At 39.7% G+C, this 27,977-nt stretch overlaps 1 protein-coding gene and 1 pseudogene across 4 annotated transcripts in view; one reads left to right on the top strand and one right to left on the bottom strand.

The window, feature by feature from the left end:
* RALA (RAS like proto-oncogene A) overlaps nucleotides 1-23,856 on the bottom strand; it is an 88,017-nt gene extending 64,161 nt beyond the window's left edge. Inside the window, exons 1-2 of one of the 4 annotated variants that reach the window (XM_053926362.1) lie at nucleotides 23,023-23,856; nucleotides 5,852-5,926 (exon numbers count right to left, since the gene is read on the bottom strand). In XM_053926362.1, coding sequence (XP_053782337.1) covers nucleotides 5,852-5,926; nucleotides 23,023-23,426 — 479 coding nt within the window. In that variant the 5' untranslated portion in view covers nucleotides 23,427-23,856. The remainder of the gene's footprint in view (nucleotides 1-5,851; nucleotides 5,927-23,022) is intronic. The other 3 variants (XM_024558303.4, XM_053926361.2, XM_024558299.4) reach the window with 3 other exon arrangements.
* On the top strand, nucleotides 16,229-18,516 carry LOC112302796 (dynein light chain 1, cytoplasmic-like; annotated as a pseudogene).
* Nucleotides 23,857-27,977: the final 4,121 nt, after the last annotated feature.

Raw genomic sequence — 27,977 nt, 5'->3', positions numbered from 1 at the left:
CAGCAGAGGGAGTGTACCAGAATGTGCTAAGACATAAAGGGAAGTCAAAATGTGATAAACCTTAACACATCCAAGATGGGAAAGCCTTGATAATTTAGCCAGTTACAAGAAATGATAGATGATAAATTCATAGATTACCTTCCCAAATCAATAATCAGTGAATGAATACCCACTATTTACCAGGTATCTTATTATACTTAATACTTAACATACACCCACTGAAAAATAATCTTAAGAATATCCCAAAGAGACAATAATCAAAGAAAAACAAGCAACTGAGCCATCAGAAACAGCATTTGGGTAAGACCGTGTTTTAATTTTTGAGTTGTATTACACACAGATTTTGAGTTCAAAATTTTATGTCTCACAAATTCCTCAAATTTACTAAATAATTTTTTTAAAAAATTGATAAACCAGAATTATAATGATCAATAATTATCCTATTCCTGGAGGCTATTATGAGTTCAGGGCAGTTTTCTTGGATTCAATAGCCCCAGAATATGGAACTCTTAAGTTCTCCTATAGTCATTTTATAGTCCTTCTGCCTCCCTTCCTTTCATAGTTGTCCCTCACTGATTACTGCTACCTATGTGCTGCATTCAGCAGCAGCATCCCTTTACCCCTAAAAACTGTTTGGAAGCAAGCTAAAAGGCATATTGTAATAGATACAAAAGTGAAGTAGGTTCTGAATGATGGCCTAATTATTTTCTTGAGCATGGGATGCATAGTGGCTTTTAGTACTAGGACCTAAGATTTTGGGTCCTAAAGATTAAGATTTTAGTTTTAAAATCTTACTTTTAAAATCTTACTTCGTAATTCTTAATGCTGTAGCCTTAACTTTCCTAATTTACCTCATAAGGTTGTGATTGAATGATTAAATGGAAATAATGAGTCTGAAATCACTTAGATTAAAGGCTGGCCACAAAAGATAATCTGCAGATTCTAGTAATTTCCTCTTCTCTAAATTTGTTTCATATTTTAAGGTGTAAAATTTGACCTACAAAGAAGTGAATGTTACTGTATTAATTTAGAAGGCTGTAATCAGTTTGGTAAGGAAATAACTAACAGGCAGACATTTTGGGAAGCCATCAAGGAAGTTATCTGTCATCTTCAATTACTTGAAAAAAGATGTAGATAAAATAACTACTCTAAATTCTGTCAACAGATGAGTCATTTGACAAATACTCAAAAATATGTTCCTGTACTAAGTGTTTCTCCAGAGAGCAAATCAGGAACAAAGAGAAGTCACAGGACAAGAGACTTCAGTTCAAAACAAGAATGGACTCTTAAATATCAAAAAAATGATATAAATTTACATAAAATCATTACAAATGTTTAAGTGATAGCTAGTGGTTGGGTAATTTTGAGGAGATTTTTGTAAAGGGTGGAAGAATATACTAGACGACCTTTTAAAGACTATTCTAAACTATATGAGAGATGATGCATTTTATATAGATAATCCAAAACCAGAAGTTCCATTTTCACACTGAAAATAAGAGTACTGAAAGAGTATGGAAGCAAACACAAATGCCACATGGTATCCAAAGTTACTGGTTCAATTTCATGACAGTATTTACATATCAGCTCTATCTGTATTAAGAGTTTAGATAAGAAATACTTCAGGTGATAAAAAATATTCCTTTTTTGAGCAGGAAAATCACAATTACATCAAGATTGTCATTACCATCAGCATACACATCATATACCCAATGTCATAAAAAGGAACCGGGAACTATCCTTACTTAAAAAAAATCATTTCAAAGATGAATCATATAAAATATGGACACTGACAAAGTTTGAGAGTCCAAGTAATGAAAGAGGAGAGGAAGGAAACTAATTATAAAAAAAACTGATGTCAGCAATCTGTAGGAATGTAGGAACTTGAGACAGTTGGTATACCTCCATTCAGAGAACTAAAGAAAAATACATAAAGGAATGCTCAAGAGAAATTAACCTTTACTAGTAGCACTTTTTCTTATTTAAGCAAACTTATGTGATCTTTGGTTTAACCTAAAGCATTCTACATACCTCTTCCCACCTCCCATAGAGGTGAAGGGCTGACAACCTACATTAACAATGCTAACCTGATAATTATGTAACAAATTATCAGGTAACAAACATGATTTTTTCCAAGAGTAGGTTTACAGTTGTAAGTATGCAAAACAGTTTATTCTTGTATTATTTTTATTATTGTATTCTTTTCCATACACACAACTGTAAACCTACTTCTGCTCTACCCTGTATTAACCTTCTATTCATTACTTTTGTTTTACTCTCATAAAAGTGGACAAAAAGACACAACATCCCTAGCACCATCCCCAAAGTGGTGGACATATTACCTATTTGGACAGTACCTCTTCCTCTAGAGGGAACCTCCTCTCCTTACTGCATTATTATTATTATTATTATTATTATTATTATTATTATTATTTATTTTAGAGAGAGGAGAAGTGAAGGAGAAAGAAATGGAGAAACATAGATGTGAGAGAGAACCATCAATCAGCTGCCTTCTGTACATGCCCCAATTGGGGACTGAACCTGACTTGCAACCCAGGCATGTGCCCTGATCAGGAATTGAACCAGCGACCTTTCTGTTTGCAGGATAATGCCCAACCAACTGAACCACACTAGCTGGGCTCCATATTGAATTATAACAGGACTATAAATCAGGCTGTTCCACCTTCCTCAAAAGCAGAGCAAGAGACCCAGGCCACCCAGAGTACTCCATTTCTTGGGCTCTTTTGGTAGGGCTAGTGAAGAAGATTGGCTCTTCCTGCTGTTATTGAGAACTGAAATCTGGAGACGAAAGTGGCCATACTACATGAAGTCTGTCAGTAGAATGAAGAAAGAAGCAGAGCTGAGGAAGGGAGAGAAAAATAGCAAAATTTTGTTTTGCTTAAGGTAGGGTAAATTGGATTTCTGGCTCTTGCAACCGTTAAAAGAGCCCTAATACTTATGGTATATTTCTATTTGCTTCTTGTGGTTGAGAAAGGAATAGTTTCTCACTGCTTAAATGCAGAAAAAAGAGGAAGGTGACTATCACTGCCATTGACTCTGCTTTAATACCAGGCATATGGAAGAATTAAGAACAGAAATCTACCTATATTCCAGCCCCCACAAAAAGTCCCATGGCAAATTAAAAAAATTAAGCATGGTTCATGGTTAACATCATCACAATAAAATGCATAGCACTCTGTGAGAAAATCTTTGCAAATCACATAACTAATAAAGAACTTGTATCCAGAATACACAAAGAACTCTTGACTCAATAATGAGGAGAAAACCCACTTTTTAAAAAATAGGCAAAAGATTTAAGTAGACATTCTGCTAAAGAAAATATGTGAATGGCTAATAACCACATGAAAAGATGCTCAAACACCATCAGTCATTAGGGAAATGAAAATTAAAACCACAATGAGATACCATTTTATACCCACTAGAATTACAATAATGATGATGATGATGATGATGATGATAATAATAGTAATACAATTGGTAGAGATGCAGAGAAACTGGAACCCTCAAACATCACTGCTGGGAATCCAAAACGTACACTTTGGAAAACAGTTTGGCACTTTCTTTCTTTTTTTAATTGTTGTTCAAGTATAGTTGTCTCCATTTCTCCCCCCACCATTCTCCCCCACCCCACTTGCCTCCACCTCCCACCCTCAATCCTACCCACCTTTGGCTTTGTCCACAGGTCCTTCATACGTGCTCCTTGAAGATCCTTCCTCTTCTTTCCCCCATTATCCCATCCCCGCTGGCTACTGTCAGTTTGTTCTTTATTTCAATGTCTCTGGTTATATTTTTACTTGCTTATTTGTTTTGTTGACTAGGTTCCACTTATAGGTGAGATCATATGGTACTTGTCTTTCACTGCCTGGCTTATTTCACTTAGCATAATGCTCTCCAGTTCAGTTTGGCACTTTCTTAAAAGGTTAAATATAAATGTACCATCCAAATACATAAATAAATAAAATGTTAAAAATAAATTAAAAGGCAAAAAAAATTAAAGAAACAAAAAAAATCAAAAAAAGAAAAAAGAAAAATCAAAAATTTAAACAACCACACAAACAAACCATCCAATCAAGCACTCTACTTCTAGGCATTTTCTTAGGTGTTACAATAGTATTATGGTTATACAGGAGTATGCCTTTATTTTTTGAAGATGCAAGCTGAATTACACAGAGGTAAATTCTCATGCTTCCAACCTTCTTTCAAATAATTTAGGAAAATAAAGCATCTATACTTAGACAAAGCAAATGTGGCAAAACAATAATTGGTAATTGGTGAATAAAGTAATTCAATTTACAACTCAACTTTTTTTGTAGGTTTGAAATGTTTCAAAATTCAATGTTGGGGGTAGGGAGCGATCTCTTATTTTAAAATGTAACCAAATGTAAAAGGAATAACCAAGGCAATTCTCTGTGCATTTCAGAAAGAGGTACATAATTGATGTGTAAAGACCTTCATGGGTTTGGTCTATATGGTAACAGAAGGAACATGGGAACTAAAAATAATTATGCAGAAACTTAGCAAACTGAAGTTTCATAAAAATGCTATTGCTAACAAATACTTTTTGAAATAATAATTTAAGACAAAGCAACATAGTTATTAGTTTGTGCTGAAATCTTAAGTTATGGGTATGGATATGGGTATGATGGTCAATAAAGAGCACCTATCCCACTTATGTCTCTTGGCTGACATAAAGAACAACTGACATCATGTGTACAAAAATGCTAAGTTTCAATTTTTAAAAATTTAGTTTCTTATACCTTGTACCTTCCTGGTAAGGGTAAGAATAGAAACATTGTATTGAACCTAGCATCATCTTTGGTTACTCTTGTCCATCCATAATTGGAGTTCCTCAATTCTGTAGTCAACAATGCACTAACAATTCTCCAAAACATTGTCAGTGTTCATTATAATTTCCCTTCACTTCACTATTCCCTTCACTTACACTAACAGGCGTTTTGTCTTACTACTTGCTATGCCACAGTATGTAATACATGCTTTTAACAATTTAAAGTTTTAACAGCTTGAAACTCATCAGACAAACTAGTGTAAAACAGAAATCTTAAGAGTCAAAAGAAAAGTTCACCTGGAACCTCAAACATAAAGAAACATTCATAATTTTCAAAATAAAAAATACATTCTTTAAAGAAGGCCTGAGAAAAGAATGAGAGGGGGCTATTAAGTACTTTTAGTAAAATGCTGCCTTTGTCTTGGGTGGAACACCAGAGTATGCTCTTCAGTAAATAGTTTCTTAAAGTAAAGGTAAAGATGCTTTGTTGTAGCTAAAACAATTCTTAATCACAAAAATTCTGAAATTCCTGTATTTCTTTTTATAAATTCTGAAGTGGTTTACCAACTTATTTTTGTTTGAAGTGTGGTTTTTTCCCTTCTTACCTTCTCTTGCAAAAAAGAAGGAAGGAGGAAAGAAGAAGGGAGGAAGAAGATGGAGGATGAGGCTTCTGCTAATGAATTGAATAGAAATCTAACATTTTATATGCCTTTTGAGCTGTGTAACTTAAGATTTGTATACTTGATGATTTGTTTTATTATATAATTGGTAAAATGGTGGTATTTATTAATGTTAGTTCAACCATATATTTATACTATCTGGGAATGTGTGGTTATAGTTCTGTGGGAGAAACAATTTGTCAGTGTCCACCAGCTTGAAAAAAATCTAGTGTGAGAGCTTAAACATGTAAATAATTAATAAAAAGCATTTATGAAAGAAAGAAAGAAAGGAAGAAAGAAAGGGAAGGAGGGAGGAAGGATTCTTAGAAGTGAACCTCTAACTAAAATGTCTAGGAAAAACCTAGGATATGCTAAGATGCAACATTACCTCAAACACATAGGACAGCTTAGACACAGTACACCAGCAGATGAAAGAAGGCAGAAATCATTTCCACTGGGATTGCTATAATCAAAAAGATGAACAATAATAAATGTTAGTGAGGATGTGAAGAGACTGGGACCCCTCAAACAATGATAATGTTAAGGTGAAATGGTGTAGGTACTTTAGAAAAAGTTTGGCAGTAGCTCAAAATATTAAACATGAAGTTACCATATGACCTAGTAAATGAAAACACATGCCTATGGAAAAACATATACATCAATGTTCATAGCAGAATTATCCAACAGATGTCAAAAAGTGAAAACACCCAAATGTCTATCAACATATGAAGGGATGAACAAAATGTGGTATAACCACTCAATGGAACATTTTTTTTGGCCACGAAAAGGAATGAGGTACTGAAAGATGCTACAACATGGACAAACCTTGAAAAATTATGTTAAGTGAAAGAAGTCACACAAAAAGACCACATTTTTACCATATGTAATTTCACTTCTGGGTATTTATTAAAACAAACAAAAAGCACAAACTCAAAAAGACACATGTTCATTTGCAGCATTATTTATAGTAACCAAGATATGGAAACAACTTAAGTGTCCTTCTAGGGATGAATGAGTAAAGAAAATGTGAGACACAGACACAAACACACACAAATTATTCATCCATAAAAAAGAATGAAATCTTTCTATTTGTGGCAGCATGAACGGAACTTGAGGGTATTATGGTAAGTGAAATAAGTCAGACAGAGAACGACAAAACGAACAACAAAAACAGCAAGGTCTCACATGTGGATCTAAAAAAAAGAAAAAAAGAAAAGAAAAACCTAAGCTTAGATATACAGAAACCAGACTTGTGTTTGCTAAAGGCAGGGTAAATGGAACCAAAAGGTACGAATTTCCAAAGATGGAGGCGTAGGTAGATACACCATGCCTCTTCACACAACCAAAAGGAGGACAACAAATTCAGAAACAAAAAACAACCATAAGTGCCAAAAAATCGAACTGTATGGAAGTCCAACAACCAAGGAGATAAAGAAGAAACATTCATCCAGACCAGTAGGAGGGGCGGAGGCGGGCAGTCAGGTTGGAGAGGACTCTCAGCAAGGCGGCAGCTGGGGGACTGCATAGTCCCCCATTTGCATGCAGATAAACTGGGAAGAACAACTGGGGAGCGAACAGACCGCACAACCCAGAGTTCCAGCGTAGGGATATAAAGCCTCAGAATCTCTGACTGAAAAAACCTTTGGGGATTGCAGCAGTGGGACAAACTCCCAGCCTCACAGGACAGACCCACAGGGTCTTAGAATGTACACAAACCCACCCACCCAAGGAATCAGCACCAGAAGGGCCCAATTTACTTTTGGGTAGTGGAGGAAGTAACTAAAGCCAGCCAAGAGCCGAGCAAGCAGCACTGTTCCCTCTCAGGCCCTTCCCACACATACAGGGCAGTGATGTGGGTTGCCCAGCTCTGGCAAATACCAAAGGCTCCGCCCCTAAATATGCAACAAGCGCAGTGAGACAAAAAAAAAAAAAAAAAAAAAAAAGTAACCCAAATGAAAGAACGGATCAAGGCTCCAGAAAAAATACAACTAAGCAATGAAGAGATAGCCAACCTATCAGACACACAGTTCAAAACACTGGTAATCAGGATGCTCACAGAAATGGTTGAGTATGGTTGCAAAAGAGAGGAAAAAGTGAAGGCTATGCAAAGTGAAATAAAGCAAAATATACAGGGAACCAACAGTGAGGTAAAGGAAAACCAAGACTCTCATCAACGGGTTGGACTCCAGCAAGAAGAAATGAACATTTGATCAGAACAGAACGCAGAAACAAGAGTTCAAAGAAATGAGGAGAGGCTTAGGAACCTCTACGACAAATTTAAATATTCCAACATCTGAATTACAGGGGTGCCAGAACATGACAACGAGGACCAAGAAATTGAAAACTTATTTGAACAAATAATGGAGTACTTCCCTAATCTGGCAAAGGAAGTAGACTTCCAGGAAGTCCAGGAAGCCCAGAGAGTCCCAAAGAAGTTGGACCCAAGGAAGTACACACCACAGCACATTATAGTCACATTACCCAAGATTAAAGATAAGGAGAGAACCTCAAAAGCAGCAAGAGAAAAGGAGACAGTTACCTACAAAGAAGTACCCATAAAACTATAAGCTGATTTCTCAAAAGAAACCTTGCAGGCAAGAAGGGGCTGGAAAGAAGTATCCACAGTCATGAAAGACAAGGACCTACATCCAAGATTGCTTTATCCAGCCAAGATATCATTAAGAACGTAAAGGCAGATAAAGTGCTTCCCAGATAAGGTCAAGTTAAAGGAGTTCATCAACACCAAACCCTTAGTATATGAAATGTTAAAGGGACTTATATAAGAAAAAGAAGATGAAAAATACGAACAGTAAAATGACAACAAACTCATAACAGTCAACAACTGAACTTGAAAAAACAAAAACAAACTAAGCAAACAACTAGAACAGGAACAGAATCCCAGAAATGGAGATCACATGGAGGGTTATCAATGGGGAGGGGTGGAGAATGGGGGAAAACATGGAGGGTTATCAATGGGGAGGGGTGGAGAATGGGGGAAAAGGTAGAGGAAATAAGTGGCATAAATAGTAGGTACAAAATAGACCAGGGGAGGTTAAGAATAGTATAGGAAATGAAGAAGTCACAGAACTTATATGTACGACCCACGGATATGAACTAAGGGGGTGGAAATGCAGGTGGGAGGGGGAATTCAGGGAATAGGGGAATAAAGGGGGGTAAATGGGACAACTGTAACAGCATAATCAATAAAACATATTTGGAAAAACAACCCCCCCAGAATTTATAATGCCCCCCCAAAAAAATACAAACTTCCAGTGAAAAAATAAATAAGTCATGGGGCTTTGATATAAAACATGGTAACTAACTATAGTTGGTAACATAGTATTACATTTGAAAGTTGCTAATAGAATAATCTTAAAAGTTCTCTTAAGGAAAAACCATTTGTAACGATGTATGCTAACGGATGTTAACTGGACTTACTGTGGTGATCATTTTTCAATGTACAGAAATATCAAATCATTATGTTGTATACCTCAAACTAAAGTGATGTTGTATACCCATCATATCTCATTTAACAACAACAACAAAAAGACATATTGCATGATTCCATTTATGAAGTCCAGAAATTTCCAGAACAGGCAAGTCTGTACAGATGGAAGTAGATTAGTAAAGGTAGCCCTGAACTACACACCATTGAAATACGCAGGTCCACTTATACATGGATTTTTTTTCAATAATATGTACAGTACTGTAAATATATTAATATTTTCCTTATGACTTTCTTAATAACATTATTTCCCCTAGCTTACTTTACTGTAAGAATATAGTATATATTATTTGTATATAACATACAAAATGTGTTAATCAATGGTTTATGTCATCAGTAAGACTTCCTGTCAACAGTAGGCTATTAGTAGTTAAGTTTGGGTGAGTTAAAAGTTATATACATATTTTCAAATGCACAGAATTCCATGCCCATAACTCAACACTGTTCAAGGGTCAACTGTAGTTGCTAGGAGCTATGGAGGGTGGATTGAATCAGGAGTGGTGACTAATAAGCATGTGGTTTCTTTCTGGGGTAATGAAAATATTCTTGAAATAGATAGAGTAGTGATGGTTGCACAATTCTACAACTACTGGATGGTACACATTAAAAGGGTAAATTTTATGGTATGTGAATTGTATCTGAATAAACTTGTTATTTAAAAAAAAATCCAGCCTCCCACATCCCCAAAATGAGTAAAGGACATAAAAAGGTAATTCAGAATAAAAAATGTAAACAACCAATGACTGTACAAAAACTTCAAACAACTGTAACCAAATAAATGTAACTTTCCAAATAAAGTAAAACATAAAGACAGGAATAGCTTTTGTGATGTGATCAAGTTTTCTTTTTAATTCTGAAGGACCAAGACAACTACTAAAAACCCCAAGCAGTGAATAAGAATAAATGAAGAGACATAGAGAATTATCTTAGTTGTAATGTTTAGACACATGAAATAGGGAGACCTTGGAGACTAATAGATAGGGTGGTGGGAAACTTACTGATAATCCAAGGATTAAGAGACCAGGGTTGGTGTCCCAGAAACCTAAGTCCTCAGAGGGTTGAGATTTTCTGTCACAGACAAAATGTCTTAGGCAGAAAGACCAGGGGAAAGAGACCGTCCTCAGACTAAAAAGGTGGGGGTAGAGGAAGGGGAAAAAGAGGGAACAGAAAAAATGAGCATCCTGACCAATCCCTGCCATCAGGATGGCAGCATATACCAGAGGGTGAACCCTAAGGGTCTTCAAGATGGGAGTGAGGGCTCTTAAGGGGAGTCCCTCACACCCAACCGAAGGCTGAAGTGGATGCCAGTTTGGCAGCAAGACCCAGGGAGTAAAAGGCAATGTGGGTTCCAGGAAAAGTGGGGATAGACAACGGTCCATGGACCAAGAGTATTCACCAAGTGAGTGAGAGCTCCTCAACCTAGGGACAAGAAGAATTTATTAAACACCTGTAGGGAAAATGGAGTTAGTCAGGCTCCCTCACCTGGACTGTGGCCCACGTGCACAGAATGAGGCTGTTATATACCCTGAAGGTCAGTTTGGCACCTTGCCAGCTTTGTGTGCACTTAGTATGTAAGAGAGTCAGGACTTTCTGATGTGCGACATGTGGCTTGTCGTGTGCAAGGATCACCCCACCCCAGAATAAAAGCATGTCAGATATCCCGATGGGCTCCACAAATGTTCTACTGTCTGCCTGAATCCCATGTGATCCTGCCCGAAAGGCTTAAGGACAACTGGCTAGGGGGCAGGATTTGTGGAAGATGGAGCCATCGGGACCCTGGGAGGGGGGATTAGAGGGGTGGACAGCCACAGTTTTGTAATATTCAATGGCAGGGCTCCTAGCGGCTTGGGCTCCACCCTAGGACTGGCCCAATGTTAGTGGCGCACCAACCACGGTACAGAAGGCCCTATGGGTAGTAGGGGAGACCCTGGGTAAAGCCTAGTGCCCGGGCGGCCATGTGCTAGGTGTTTCTTACAGCTTTGCTAGCTGTGATGGAGACAGTGCTTCGCGATGCAGCAAAGTTACACGAACTCTGAGGAAGAGAGGAAGCCTTGGAAGCCTGGATCTGTGCCCTGGAGAAAGACCTCCTAACAGTGGAGCCACAGCGATCCCCCTTCCCAGTGGTAGTGAAGGTTTAGGAAGAAAAGGAGGGGGAAGAACTGAGTTCCGTGTGGGCCCATCCAGTAAATACAGAAGACGAAATCACAGAAGCCTATGGCGCCTGGGGAGAGTTTAGATCTGGACAGCTTGTGGCCATCTTTCCCTCCCACATCCCGCACAGACTTGGAACAAGTTGCTGGGAGCAACTGGGCCACAGGACCGTAGCCTGGGTCTGGTGCTGTGGTGGCAGTGGTGTGGGTGCCTAAAAAGCTCTGCTCCAGGCGTGCTGATGGGGGAGGTGGCGACAGTGGAGCCCACGGCCTCCTCAGAGGGATGCAGCAGCAGGTGGGAGGGACAATGTCTTGAGCCCCCTAGGTCCCTCAGCAAAAAAGTGAACCCGTGCGGGTGACTAGGACCTAGGTGTGGTCCCTACAAATTTCCAGCAATTCCTAGCTTTAGCAGATACACAGGCAGAATCTTCTGTATGGAAACCCTGAGAAGTTTCCAGGGCCTAAGGCCTCCACTGATGATCATGGGGGGCACAGTGCAGCCCATACAGCTCTCCCTGGGTACTGGACACTTGTGTACTATGAGTCTCCCATTTCTGAGTATATCCTGGGCATTGATGTGCTCCAAGGAGTGTGGCTGCAGACCACTGTGGGGAAGTTCTGCTTGCAGGTGCGAGTGGTAAAAGCTATTTTGTGGGGGCATGCTAAGCACCCCCGAGTTCAGTTGCTGCTCCCCACTAAGGGTGACGGCAGTAGAAGACCATGTGGTCTACTATTAAAAACTTGGGGTTTACCTGTCACTTTATCAGAGGTACAGGAAGCTTGTGAGACCTGTGTTGTCTGCTCACAAGAGCATTCACGGAGGACTGTGGGAACCACAGGACAGGTGATGCGGGGATGAATACTACTGCCCCGATGGCAGGTTGATGTGATTGGACCCCTACCTAGTTCAGAGGAGTATAGGTATGCAATCACATGTGTGGACACGGCCACTGGACTCTTGGCTGCATACCCTACAAGCCTGGATCAGAAAGCAGTAATAGCAGCATTAGAGTGCTTTTGCGCTGCTTATGGGTGACACTCGAGGAGTTGTAGGAGGGGGGCCCAGGTCCACTGGACGGGTCACTCTACTGGACTGCTGCTCCAATTCAGTTACAGGTACAGACTAAAGATGCTTTGCTGAAACCAGGCATAGGAAAACAAGGAAACATTCTGTTGCCTGCATCTGAGGTCCTGGAGCGTGGACAAACAGCCACCTGGATGTGGCCTTCGGAGATAAAAAGTCTCCTACATGCGTTGGGTGGCTCATGTTGTCCCCTGGGGACAAGAGGTGGAGAGAAACTTGAAAATAGTGCCCTGGATAATTGGGACACAGCCCCCAATCTTGCGAGTAACATATCCAGGGCCAGAAGACCATGAAATGCTTCTCCCTGGCACCTTTGTGATATCCTTATGGCCCATTCTGAGTTCTCCACTGTTATTGCAAGCAGATGCTGAACCCCTAGCCAGGGTGCGAAAGGGTGCCTAGTAACACCTTAGTTGACTGGGTACATACCTTTGCCTCAGTGGCTAACCAATCAGCATGCTGGATCTGCACTGAAATCCCCCTTGGCAAGGCTGTCGGCCTCCCATGGTACATCTCTCCAGCTTTTGTCTCAAATTGGACTTGGTTACAACACGAGTGGAAGAGTGCACAGTCCTTATGGAAAGCTACCTGGACCAACATCTACACTGTGGCAGAGTAGCAGAATGACTGACCCCAGCTGTTAGTCAGCTACTCCATATGGAATGATTTGGGGTGGCTAACGGCTGAGGCCATGGAGTGGACTGAACCAGCCCCCCTGTGTATTGAGAACCTCAAAAGACAAGCCCAAGAGGGCTGGACTCTGATACGTCTGTGTCAGAAGCAGACTTTTAAGCATTACTGGAAAGTGCCAAATAACATGTGGGCTGCAGTTCTCACAGGGGCCCTCTAGGTGTATGGCTCACATGGGTAGCCTTACTTGTCTGGGAATTGGACTAGCCATTGTACCTGGGGGTGGCCTTATTTGCCTGTCTCCTAGTTGCTTGTTGCTGTAGTCTATACTGCTGTTGTGGCATTTGGGTGCAGGGCTCTGCCCTCCTTGCCAAGGGACCTTCGCAGAACACACCCTCACATAGATTGTACGGTGAGGAACCTGAAGGGGTGGATTGTAGGGAAATGGAATCAGTCAGGGTCCCCCACCTGGATGTCTGGGCGACTGTGGCTTGGCAGTGTTCATGTGGCCTTGAGTAAGGGCTTGCATGTGTAGAATGAAGGAAGCTCTATTATATAACTGAAGGTCAGTATTGGCACCTTGCTGGCTTTGTGTGCACTTAGTATATAAGGGAGTAGGTACTTCCCGATGTGTAACATGTGGCTTACAGCGTGCATGGATCGCCCCACCCCAGAATAAAGGCATGTCAGATATCCTGACAGGCTCCAGTACTTTTCTTCTGTCTGCCTGAATCCCGTGTGAACCTGCCAAACCTTGAGAGGCTGCAGGATAACACCCCAACTACCATCACTCCTACCATGGCAAAAATGGACAAGAGGCCTTGAACTGAGAATTGTAGAACTTCTAAAGAGAAGCTCCCCAGCCTAAGTGACAAGAAATTAATAAATATCCTATCACGAGTACTCTTGCGAAAGGAAATACTTAGAATGGCAGAGATAGACAATGAGATGTGAACTGGGAGTTCACACAAGCACCCAGATAAACTTGAATAAGCATCTACAGAAAATATGCTACTTGAACTTTCTGGATGAATCAGATGGCAGTGAAATGAAAACTCTCCAAAAGCTGGGAGACTGAGCACTGGTGTGTGCCTATAGTTGCGTGTGTGCAGGATATTTGGCCAACAACTGATCCTATACCAACCCATCACTTCCAGCTAGAGAACTAGGTCTTCATAAATGAATTCTGGAGAAAGAATTGCCTCAATGTCAAATGATCCAGACCCTACAAACTTGTCTAGAACCATGCCACAGCTGTGTACTCTAGGTCATCCCAATAGATAACCTCATCTACAAACTTGCCTTGCCAAATGACCTACAGACACAAAGACCCAAGCCATAACCACATCAGTGCAAGATGAGCCTAATTCACCTGCAAACACAAAAGCCACTTAAGACTAAGAAAGCCTAGAGGCGGAGCCCTTAGATTTTCATAGACCTATAGCAGCTTTAGCCTAGTGGTCACTCTGTGGCATTCATTACTGGCTGAGTGAAGACTACAATGAAGTTTGGAAGAACTGTGTGGAGAAGCAGGAACAAAACTCAGGACTGGCTGCATAAACCATGGAGCAGTTCTAACCTTGCTTGTACTTTGTTGCTGTCCACCAAGAAACTAAACCTTTCGTGCCTCTTACCACATCCATCTCCATTGAGCATCTCTTAACATAGATAGTGAAGGACTGCAGTCTTTGAAAGGCACATCTATTGCTAAATTAACATGCAAATATTCATCTCTGTATATCCACAGAGAAGATAATATAATAAAGCAATCAACATATCGACTGAAAACACGTAATACTGCCGTTTCACACTGTTCTGGAAATATTAATCAAAGCAGTTAGATAAGATAAAGAACGAGAGTCAAACATTGGAAAAGAAAAGGATAAAATTTCTGTCTACAGGTGACAGGACAGTATACCTGGATCTAAGAGAAGCAACGATTTAAGTAACTTAAAGAATAAGGATTCAGCAAGGTAGCAGTAAATCTCCAGAAATCTCGTATGACTAAGGGGGAAAGGGTTTTTTTGCTTTTGTTTTTTAAAGAAATGGCACTGGACAACTGGATAATCATGTGAAAAAAGATAAAATTAGATGCATTCTCACACCATATACCAAAATATAGTCCAAATGGATCAGAGAACTGTGAATAAAATGAAACTCTATTAGCACTAGAAAGCATGGATGAATTCCTCTATAACCTGGTAGGGAAAGGCTTTCTACCTATAACTAAATATCCAGATGTGATAAATTTAACATTAATATATTTGGCTACTCAAAAACAAACTTTTCCATAGCAAAAACAAAAACAAAAAACCCACTGTAAGCAATGCCAAACGACAAGTGGGCAAAATATTTGCAACATATGTCAAAGTTAAATGGCTAATATTCTTAAATATAAAGGACTTTTAAAATCTGAGGAAATAAAGACCAAAAATTATTTAGAAAATAGACAATATGAAACACAGAATTTTAAAATGTTAAGAAATGGTCCTTAAACACACACAAAAATGTTCTATTCACTGGTACCAAGAGGAATACAAATTTCAACCATACCAGGACACTATTTCTCACCCTTGAGAGTGGCAGAAATTCAAGAACATGACAACATACTCTGTTGGTCAGACTGTGGCACTTTCTTCCCCCTTTGCTTTCTTACTTTTCTTTCTGTTTTTTTCTTTTTTGTTTTTCTATAATACAAAAAATATAGGGTGTGGGGGAATAAATGGTGCTGGAAGGAGACAACGTGGGGTGGTGAGCACAATACAATATGCAGATGATGTATTTTGGACCTCAGTTCTTGAGTTTGGCAAAAAACAAACAAACAAAAAACCCCAAAATTCAAAGCCAGGAACTCAAATTATGAGAAAGTTTATTTAGAAAGTTACAGAGGTAGTAAAAGTGAGCCACAGATGAAGTGGGCCAAGAAAACAAGTCACAGAGGCAAAGAAAGGCCCCTGGAGCATAGGAGAGAGGAAAGCCAAAGTGTGGGAAGGGAAAGGAAAGGTGGGGTGTGTTCCTGGGAGGGAGAGCACCAAGACTGTAGCACTCCTATACCCTACTGCTGGAATTCAATAGAGTACAAGTAACTGCATACGGACAGGAATTTGGCGATGTCTAATAAATCTCATACATGCATTTATCTTGAAGATATACCTGCAACAATACAAAAACACATATGGTATGCAAAGTTTTTTATTATAACATCATCTGTAATAGAAAAATACAGGAAAATACTTAAACGTCCAAGTATAGAAGAATGGTTGAACAAACCACGACACATACAATGGAGTACTCTGCAGTTTAAATGAAAGTTATCAGTTTTTTCAAGTAGCTTCAAAATTATTAGGACATAAATACATATTAAGTTGTTTGGACCTAACTATTTAAGAAATTAAACTGTTATGTGTTTCTTTTGACCTAGGGATGCTATGAAAAAATAACTGACATAACAAGGCTGCCACAAACTGAGAAAGTTTGGGTTTTGATAAAGGCCTGTGAAGATTTTTTTAAGAGTGTATGTGTTTGTAGTTATAAGGTTACTATGGATTGTGGTTAACAAAATTTACAATAGGCACATGAAGATACTGTCCATAGTATAGCAAGAGCTGTAACAGACTTTATGGTGGCACATAAGAGAAGCAACTAGCCCAGTCTTGAGAGTTGCTGTTCATTTGTTTTGTTTCTTTCTGCAGAAGAGTGTCAAGAGAAAGAATATAATCAAGACACACTTTTTGGAGACATATGACCTGAGTTCTTAAGTACCAGTAAGAGTATACTAGACTAGGGGAATGAGTGGCTATAATTACAGGAAGAGGAAATGGGGGACTGAGAAAAGTACTAGATTCCAGAAATCTGGTATTACAGGAACTAATATCCTGGGAGGAGAAAAAGAGATGAGGCTATAGGGCTAAGGAAGGAATAGGTCTTGAAGGTTCTGTACATGAAAGTAAAGATAGAGATGCGCCATGGCTTCAGTAGCAACGGCTTCTCCAGCCATTGCTGGAGTGAGCTTCACCAGCCCCTCCCCCAGAAGATGGTTGCAGTTGGCCAGCACCTGCTCACTGTAACCTTGTGCGACCAAAACCATGTGCGACCGAAAGGGGGTGATCAAAAATGCTGGTATGTTGGAGGAGATGCAACAGGACTCCATGGAACGTGCTACTCAGGTGTTGAAGAAATATAACATATAGAAGGATATTGCAACCCATACTAAGGAGGAGTTTGACTAGAAGTACAAACCCACCTGGCACTGCACTGTGGGGAGGAACTTCAGCAGTTACAGGACATGAATTCAAATACTTCATCTTCTTCTACCTGGGCCAAGTGGCCATTCTTCAAATCTGGTTTAAAAGTGGACTGTACCACACCCCCAATGATCCATTCAAAAACAAGGATTGCAGCCTAAATTCCAAATACCAGAGACTGAAATCTTCAGCCTTGCCTAAAGGAATACCTTGATCTTGAACCTTTATTGTGTTGATTTGTACAGGGCATTCTCTGTATTCATTTGTTATGGCTATAAACAATTAGCAAAACAGCTTCCATTTCTATTTATTTTCTATTCCATACCTCTCTGCTCCATGTTCTTCCTCCTCAAAATCCATTCCTTTCCTACAAAAATAAATGTTGGAGAACTTAAAAAAAAAAGTAAATAAAGATAAAAGCAGTTTGGATTTTATTAATGGGCAAGAAGGAGCTGCAAAAGGTTTTAAGCAGGACAGTATGATGACTGCTCTAAGTGTGGAGAAAAGAGGGGGCGGTGATGGGAGCAGGGAGCAAACAGAGACTAAAAGGTTGCTGCAGTAATCAGGCATAGATCTAGACAGAGCAGCTGAACCAAAGCACTTGCAATCACTCAGTGGTGTGGAAAACTATTTCCAATGCATCACTGTGCTAGCTACTCGACTGCTTAAGAACAGAGAAGCAAGAGATCTTGTGGTTTAGATAACCACAATCATGATCTTTGTGAAAATCTGGGATCTTTGCCTCACCTTCACAATGCAGTTGGGAGTAGAATTCATTTCACAATCTTGCTGTTTTATTCTTCAAGGTGACACTGTCAAACCTTGATATTTAGGTTCAATAAGTGAATTCAGCAATGAAACTAGGTCCCACATTTCAAAGAGATTACGTGTGTCAAGGGTTATACCTACTGCATCTCGTACAGGACTCTAGCTGTGAAAGCCTTTAAGAATAGTATTATATAAAAACAGACACAAACATCAATGGAACAGGATAGAGAGCCCAGAAATAAACCCACACCTTTATAGTCAATTAATATTTGACAAAGGAAGCAAGCACATACAGTGGGTTAGAGACAGTGTTGGGAAAATTAGGTAAGTCCAGAAAAATGACACGACATCACACAAAAGAATAAATTCAAAATGAATTAAATACTTAAATGTTAGGCTTGAAACCATAAATATCCTAGAAGAAAACATAGGCAGCAGAATCTTGGACATTGCTCGTAGCAATATTTTTTCTGATTTACCGCCTCAGGCAAGATTAACAAAAGAAAAAATAAATGAGACTACATCAAACTAAAATGTTTTTGCACAGCAAAGGAAACCGTCAACAAAATCAAAAGACAACCCAATGAATGGAAGAACATATTCACTGATATATCTGATAAGGGGTTAATATTCAAAATTTATAAAAAACATAAAACTCAACACCAAAAAAATAAAAAATCCAATTAAAAATGGACAAAGGACCTGAAGAGACACTTCTGCAAAGAGGACACACAGGTGGTGAATAGACATATGAAAAGATGCTCAATGTCATTAATCATCAGAGAAATGCAAATTAAAACCAAAATGAGATACTACCTCACACCTGTCAGAATGGCTATCATCAATAAATCAACAAACAACAAGTGCTAGTAAGGATGTGGAGAAAGGGAAACCCTTTTGCACTGTTGGTGGGAATGCAGACTAGTGCCACCACTGTGGAAAGCAGCACAGAGTTACCACAAAAAATTAAAAATGGATCTTCCTTTTGACCCAGTGACTCCACTTCTGGGAATATATCCGAAGGAACCCAAAAGACATAAGCATCCCTATGTTCACTGCAGCTTTATTTACAATTTCTAAGATATGGAAGCAGTGCAAGTGTCCACTAGTAGGTGAGTAGATAAAACAACTATGGTAAATTACACAATGGAATACTACTCAGTCATAAAAAAAAAGAAAAGAAAAAAGAAAAATTTACCCTTTGCAAAAGTATGGACAGACCAGAAGAACATTATGCTAAATGAAATAAGCCAGTCAGAAAGACAAAGATCATATGATTTCATTCACATGTGGAATCTAATGAACAAAGTGAACAAGCAAAATAGAGACTCATAGATAGCAGGCTGATATCTCTGGGGGGCTGGGGTTGGGGGGTGCAGGAATATGGACATATACAACAGTGTGGTGATTGTGGGGGGGGTAGAGATCAAAGAGGGCATAATGGGAATAAATGGAAAAAATACAATAAAAACAATTTTTAAAAGAATGGTATCATAGTATTTATGGAAATTTGCTTTTTTGGCTTGTACAGACTACCCTCTTGACATTGAGGAATTAAGTCTTCACCTCCATGTATATTTAAATCAAAAGTACAAATTCTCTTCTAAAATTTACTCATAAGTCTTTTAAAAACTCAGAGCTTTAATTTCATTTTTTTCTATATTATAATGAAATCCTAATGAGTGCAATAAAGTGTGTTAGAGCTAAAAAGAAAACATAGGATAACTGTTACTTTTGAGGGCTTGATAATGAGCTGTTTTTACATAGAACTATGTACTTAAAAAAAAAGAAAAAGAACAAGAGTGGAACACCTCGGTCTGAATTTAGCCCATTTAAAAGTGTTTTTTGATACACCAAGGTTGAGGGTTTGATCCCCAGACAGGCACATACTAGAAACAAGGAATGAATGCATAAATAAGTGGAACAATAAATCAATGTTTCTCTCTCTCTTTCTTCTTCTCTCTCTAAAATCAATAAATCAAAAAAATTTTTTTAATTAAAAAAATTAACTGCACAGATTTGGAAACAGTGAAGAGAATTTTTCTAGCACCAAATAACAATTAGACCTTACAAGAGTTTTGCCCTCTTTAAGCCTCTATATTAAACCCAAAGAGAAAATGATATATGGTCTAAAATGGTAAAAACAGACCTAGTACACCTTAGTTTCTTTTACTGTTCCTCCCAATTCCCCATAACCTCTCTCCCATCTCCATTAGTGAAAGAAAAACCAATACTCGTTCAGGAAAGGTTACTAAAGATAGGTTTTCAAAAGTCCTGTCAAATCTCAAATACTGATACTTCAGAGGTAAAAAGCAGTCGTTAAACACCAGAGTTGAGTTCCTAATACTCTTTTCCCCAACATTTATATGAACAATGCCCAACCACTTTTTTCATCACCACACACATAGATAAAACACTGTGTTTGTAGGCACACTGGAGATAAAACAGAAGAGTAGCTGCTGCCTTGGGCCACCACCTGGCTAACGTTACTAGTAACCCCAGCCCCCACATGACCAAGTGCTGAGATCAGAATCTCATCTTCCTCAGCCTTTTTGGATTAACTGCAATAACCAACACTCTCAGAAATCTTTACTTTCAAATCCAGACTCTGCTACACACTAGCTGCCTAGCCACCTGCAAATAACTTCACTTAGTAAAGTGAAGGAAAATTATCTTTCTTGCAGAGGCATTATGGAGATTAGAAATAATACAAGCAAAGCTTTTATCAAAGGGCTAGGCAGGCAATGAAAGTATGAGGACTGTTATTATCAGGAGGGTTGATGAATTCAAAAAGAGAAATCTGACCTTTGTACAGTGGTAATGTCAATGAGGTAAGAAATTGCAGGTTTCCCTCTCCTTAGATGTCTTAAGAATTAAAACATTCTGTACAACAGTGGAAACCATATACTGTCTCCTTACTTCTGCAAAATCATAATCTTTTTCCTCATTAACAGCCTCTTATTCTAGTATTTTTAAAGTGATTTTCCTTGCCACCCAACTAGTAAGGACTACTAGTACATATTACACTGATATACACATATACAAGAAATGATTCTAGTACATTTATTTACCTTCTGTAGAAGCTAAGCTTGGAAAACCAGTGCGTACCACCACCAGATATTTGTAAAAGAAAGAAGGTATCAGCACTTTTCTATCTGGACCTCCCTAAAGTGAAAATAACCCAACTATCTATAGATAAAAATTGTCCTCCCCCACAAATGGTAGACAAAATTTTCCTGTAATTAGCCCTTTTCCCCTGAAGGTCCTGTGAAGAAAGTGTTGTATGAAGAATTGCTTCAAAATAGATGATACAAATCACTGCACACTCAGCAGACACTCTAGAGAACAACATCTGGGTCTCTGAAAAGAAATATGAACGTAGCTATTGGTAAATTATGCCAAGGTCATATCGGATGCCACAGGATTTCATGTATCCATGGGGAAAATGAGCCACAACAAGCACTTCGGTGATTCACCTCATTTTCTAAACGGTGGTAACTTGACCCAAACTTAAACCTACTATCACCAGGAAATCATTGCTTGATAACCTTGGACAAACATGCTCAAGTAGTAAACCTTTACCATACACAAATTATTGTAATATCCAGACACAATACCCCAAATATAATTTTAACCTCTCAGGGGATGACAGAGTTCTGGAAGGACAGCAAAGAATTCTTCTTAAAATGTTCTTTGACCATGCTAAAGAACAGACAGACAAAACAAAGTCTGCATGTGTCAGGAAACTGGAATAAAAATACAAACAAACAAACTCTAGCCCAATAAAGTGACTCCTGGAAGGCAACTGTGAGCTCACCTACACTTTCACTCATTCAATGAAGAAATGAATGGATGGCCCTGGCCCCGGTAGCTCAGTTGGTTAAGACGGTCATACCACTACACGAAGGTCACGGGTTCCATCCTCGGTCAGGGCACAAACAAGAAGCAATCAATGAATCCACAAAAAAGTGGAACAACAAATCGATGTTTCTCTCCCCTCACCTTTCTCTCTCTAAAAATCAACAAATAAAAATTTTTAAAAAATAAAGTAATGAATAACTTCTTTGTTCCGGACCACACAACCTCAAACACAGAGATGAGTAAGACATGGCTTCTGCCCTAAAGAAATTCAAAGTCTAAAAATAATGTTTTAGAGTCAGAATCATTTTACAGTAACGTAGTATTAACAAAGATAGAAAAACACAAATAAGATTAAATAGATTAATAAACATAAGCTAAAATGAATGCCTTCTACTGTGAGTTCACTAATGAAATTTGTTACCTTTTGGAACATGATTAAAGTTGTAATTTACTTTCAGGACAGGAATTAACTTGTAACACCTGTTTTATAAAGGTCCCCCCCCCCCCACCACCAAACACAATTTGTAAATTAGGTGTTTCTTGGCTTGACGTGTAGGGCGTGGCACTGGAGTTCTCACACAACTTCCATGACACCTGGATGAGCTCGCACAAGTCTGGACATTCTGGTTTCCGAAGCAAAGGCCAGTTAACTCCTTAATTCTCCCTAAACCTTAAAACAACACTGCGAGGTCACCGCCGCCCACTTACACACATAGACCAGACTAATGCATACAAATCACATCTTTCCCTTCTGGAAAACCTTTAGGAATGGACTACAGAGAAAACACCCCTCAGTCAAAATATCTATATTCTCCTCTTCGTTTTAGGGGCTGGATTACCCGAATATGGGTCAAACCTGTGCAAGAAGCCCAGTTCAGTGCGGAAAATCTAATGATTTCAGTCTGAAAAAGCCATTCCTTTAACTGCCACAAAACCCTGATGGAGATGCTTAAAAAGCAACTGCTGTACAACAGCCAAAGAGTTGAAAGAAAGGGAAGGAGGGGAAAGGGGCGGAGTGTGGCGCTGGGACTTCGGTGGCGGGGTGGCGGGCACCGCCCAGGCGGGGTCTTCGACGCGCAGGGCCAGAGATAGGGTGACCTGCATGCAGACGGGGCCAACTTGGAAAGGGTGCCGGGTGCGGGGTACCTCGCCGCAGTCACCTGCCCTCGGAGGTGTACTCGCCCTCCTAGTAGCGATCACGGTGCCCCGTATTCCAACCGGGGCTCGTTCCGGGGTAGAAGGCGGGATGTGAAATCCCCCTGGCAAGCCCAGCACCTGGGCCTCGAGCGGCCCCCACCCCAGCCCTCCATCACTCACCTGCACCGCACACTAGTCCACCGCCCCGCGGGCACCGGAAGCCGCACTGAGCTAGCTCGAGCGAAGTGTCCCCCGCGCCTGTCTGGAAGGCTCCGCGCCGGGAGCAACGGAGGAGGAATCAGACGGGCGGAGGCAGTGCCTGGGAGGGGAAGGAGGAGGAGGAAGAGGAGGAGGAGGAGGAGGAGGAGGAGAAGACGGGGAGGAGGCGGACTCTGTGCACCCAGATCACAAGAGTTCCAACCTCCTCCCGGACGCTCTGCAGCTGCAGCCACAGAGCACTTCCGGGGCGCTGGGGAGCAGGGAGGGCCGGCGGGGGAGGGACTTCCTGTTTTGGGGCGTAGCCGAGAAGAGATGGGGATCCCAGCTGAAGAACAAAGGTTGGGAGGGCGCCGGCTAGCCGGCATCTACCTTCTGCGTGTTGTGGCCCGGCTTCCTTTTTATTCCGGCGGCCCCAACCCTAGATCTCTGCGCCGGGCGAGGTGAAATCACGTCCCAGGAATTCAGGAGTGGCTACAGCCTCGTGGAGTTTCATGGAACTGGGCGTCGGCGCCGCAATGTCTTGTTTCTCTTCTGGGGGCCAAGAAGGGTTCTTGGGGAAAGGAGGGGAGACCCGAGGACGCCATCTTGCTTCTAGGGAGCAGCTCCTTCTCCTTGGGCGTCCTAGGGTGGAGGCCTCTGCGTTCTGCGGCCGGGGTTTTCTGGAGTGGAGCCGGCGGCGTGGCTCGTCGCTGGCTGAATTCTAGGAGATGGGTCAGTTGCCTGCCCTGGCTAGAGGAGCTCGGTGGCTGCCCCGGACCTCACATCGAACTGCTGTGAGAAGTCGCCTGCTTGGGTGGTTTAGAGCCTATTATGAGGGGGCTGGATGCTCCTATAACACTGCAGGTGTGGTGTGGCACCAAGATCATCCTGCGGCCCCATCCCCTGATTTGGTAGCCTGAGTTAAAAGTAGTTCCACAAAATCAGTTGGTTTGTTTAAATCATTACACAGGTTCGCAATAGATCGTTTGCCTAAGATTTGTTAGCAGCTACAGAGCCTTATCTTTTGACTTTACACCCTGCCCCCACATTTGAGTACCAACTCCGTGCATGGTACCACACATTCAGTGGGTAGACAGACATGAAAGCATATAATTTTGATTGAAAGTATGGTATATCAAGATACATGGAGCAGGAACACATAACTTTACTATGTGTTAGATTTTAAAAGTAAATAGGGGTTTCCCGGCACACAAATAGGGAATGGGATGGCAAATACGATCCTAACAGGTCATGCAGCACAGGGACAAATAATGTGTTGAGAAGTCAAAGTGGTAATTACAGGACTTAAAAGTTCAAGCCTGAGTTTCTGAAAAAGATGAGGCTGGAAAAGCAGACAGAAGCCAAACATGAGAACTCTTACCATGGTGAGACAACGAATAGAGCAATGACCCAGGATTCGTGTAAGCTGTAATCACCCTCTGTCCTTGTACAAGCTGCGGGTGGGGGGACAGGTTATTTGGAAGGAGTGCTTGTAGACAGGAGGCCGATACAGGCATAAAGGATGAAAGGACTATTATGTGAGTGACAGTAATCATGCAAAGATGGATTCCTAAAATATTCAGGAGGCGAAATCGACTGATTTTGATAATTGATTGCTGGAGTCAGGTGCTGTGTAAGAGAAGGAGATTGGCAATGATACCATTTTGCTTTTGGGGGGAGGATAAAGGTAGGTTGTACCAAATGAGACAACGAAGAGTGGGGATGGGATGGGAGATGGGGTGCAGTAAATTAGTGCCGTTTTGGGCCTGGTGAGTTTGAGTACCAGTGGTGTGGTCAAATGGCAGTTGCTACATGGATCTAGAGCTCTGAGGAGAAACTAGGCTGAGTTTCGGAAAACCCCAGTTTTACCACATCCCGGCAAAGGGCATTCTCACTCTATTGAACAGTTTCAAGACCACTTCTCCTTTCTCCCTACATTTTCTTGGGAAAATTGCTATAATTGTAACTTGAAAAAATCCCCATGTGGTGATTTATGCCCATCCCATAGACTAATAACTCAAATGCTTAATGGTCCAAGGATCATAAAGGTTAGGCTTGCAGGGAACTGAATATGACAATGTTAACTAGGATAGCATCATAAACTCACAAAATGAAATGTTATTTTAATAAAAAGTTTTTTAAGTTTGCTTGTTGACATTAGCTTATTAAAGCTGGCTACAGATAAAGGATTCAGAATGGCAGGTTGTGCAAATGACTGCTGAATGAAGAACTAGAAGGAGGATGACTTCAAGAATGAGCAATGGTAACACAATGAAAGACAACTTTAAGTTCATTAGCCTGTCTCGGTTGTGTCTTGGTAGTTTGCAGCTGTGATAACCTGGCTTAAAGCAGTCAGAAATAGAATGGATCATTTTGAACAGAGCCTTCAGAAAACCACAAATAGCAAAAACCCTGCAAATAATAGCTACTGTGTAAAAAAAATGACTAGTTCTTATTCTATATTCCTATAGAGTAGCATTTTGAACACCAGAAATGGGGAACTCTCAGTTTTATTTCATAGATTATTCAAGTGCATTCTCAATTTTCCTAGAGTCGAAATACATTTGGATATACTAACCATTTAATGGATAATGTACTGAAATAGAAATGAGAATAAGGATTGTGAGTTCCTTTTTTGTTTTGTTCATCATATAACCCTAGCAACGCTACTTAACCTCTCTGTGACCTAGTTTCTTTGATTTTAAGATGTAGAATATCTTTCTACCAGCCTGCCTCTCAGAGATATTATAAGAAATAACAAATTAATGCCTTAAAAGCTCTCGTTAGGTGCTTGGATGAATAGGCATAATTGTAAGTACATATTAATAATTAGCACCAATTTTTCCAGTAGAACTCATGAGCATTCCTAAACTTGCTGCCGGGGCAACTCAAAGATAATGAAACAGAGTTCCGTTTTAAAATATGCTTGGACTTCTTGACTTGTGAGTTTAATTTTTATTTATGATCAAACCTTATGTATTAAAAATATAGATTGAATAAAAAGTAAAATTTTAGTAACTACAATTCTTATGTTCACTGCTACTTAGAGGTAATATATGCTTTGGGGAGAAGTATAAGGTAGGTATGCTTCTGATACAATCATGTTTTGTAATTCACAATTAGTCTATTGCAGGTATTGAACTGAAATTTTATGTTAAAAGCATTACTCATGTCCCTATAGAATAATAAAAATTTATCTGAAACACGAAGGTGAACATTCCTGTGAAACTGCTGTCATTCTCATTATTGTTTAATCAGAAATACAAAATAAAACATGTAGTCTTAGGAGGTTATGTCCAGTATCTTGTCTATGTAAGAAACGTCCAAACATATAGAAAACTTTTATAGGATTTTATTTGAGCTAAACTGACAACAGTTGATGGGCAGCAAGATCTGAAATGCTCTGGAGAATGACAGTTAATGAAGTTTCTTTTATACATTAAAAATTTTTGGAATGCAAGAAGATTACGTGAAGGTGCGAGAAAAGTGGAGATTTGACCATTTATGTCTTTATAATGCTCCCCTTCATGTCTACCCTTGTGGACCACATATTTCCATAATTCTGGCAGGTGATTAGAAGATGAGACTACTAGAATAATGGTTCCCAAGTGTTGCTGCTTTTTAGAATCACCTGTATAGCTGTCAAGGAAATTCAGATTCTCAAGTCCTATTCTAAACAGTCAATTAGATGTCTTGGGTGAAGCCCAAGGCATCTGTGATTATAACCCCCTCCTTTGAATTCAAGTTTAGAAAGTTTTGGTTTCAGTAACTTATCCAAGGTTACGGAGAACTCTAAATAGAGCCAGAAACTAACTGAAATCTTACGAGTCAAAGTTAGAGATCTTTTATTGGATATTTGCTGTTCTTTCACTGACTACTTAATGATGGATGGGATGGAAAGGTGGAGAGGAAAATAGCAATTTTATTTTTAAGATTTTATTTATTTTTAGAGAGAGGGGAAGGGAGGGAGAAAGAGAGGGAGAGAAACATCAATGTGGGAGAGAAACAATGACTGGTTACCTCATGCAAACCCCCAGCTGGGAACCTGTCCTGCAACCCAGGCATGTGCACCAACCAGGAGTGTAACTGGCAACCTTTAGGTTTGCAGGAGGACACCCAACCCACTGAGCCACACACCAGTTGGGGTTATTTTTTATACTATTTTAAAACCATATTCTAGTACATGGTTTTAAGATTAAATGAGTTAATATCTGTAGAGTGCTTAGAACAATATCTGGCACATGGCAAGTACATATAAGTGTGAGTGAGTAAAGCCTTCATTGTCTAATTACAGCATTCATTTTGCCCAGAGTTAAATTAGGTAAAATTGTATTAGATATAAATATTTTCTATGTAGAAAAAATTGTATGTAAATAATGGTGGAATCCTCAGCCATTTTTAGTCATGGAAGCCCTGAATTTGTATAGCTGAAAATATTTCTATATTGTTTCTTTTAATCTTTTTTGATATATTAAGAGAAATGTTGATAATATACTTCTTGAATAAATTTTTGGATTTGCAGTGTAGTATTTTTATATCCTTTTATTTAAGATGTAATTATAGTTTACATGCATGGGATGATGTATTTTACATTATTTTGTCACTGAAGTAGCTCCAAAATTGATTCTTACTGTTATGTACTCAAGTATGTTTTAGAAGCCATTTGTATATATCTTCCAAGTGAAATATTCCTCTTGAATGAGGTAGTAGATATGTTTGATTCTATTTAATTTCCCTACATGTTTCTTTATAGTCTCTCAACCTTAAACAAGTTTTTATTCTTGCTAACTGTAAATAAAATTATGAATTTTCATCATTGGTAAAGGAAAAGCCCAGTTCAGTATTTTTAAGGGCTCTTTAGTACATTTTGACAAAGTCAGAAAATATGTCTTTGGTCAGTATCTGTCACTATGAAAATTGATACCCATTTTAATTTT

Source organism: Desmodus rotundus, chromosome 6, assembly GCF_022682495.2.
Source record: "Desmodus rotundus isolate HL8 chromosome 6, HLdesRot8A.1, whole genome shotgun sequence".
In the NCBI taxonomy this organism is placed as follows: Eukaryota; Metazoa; Chordata; class Mammalia; order Chiroptera; family Phyllostomidae; genus Desmodus; species Desmodus rotundus.
The sequence above is the reverse complement of the archived record's forward strand: the minus strand, read 5'-3'. Positions and strand labels throughout refer to the sequence as shown.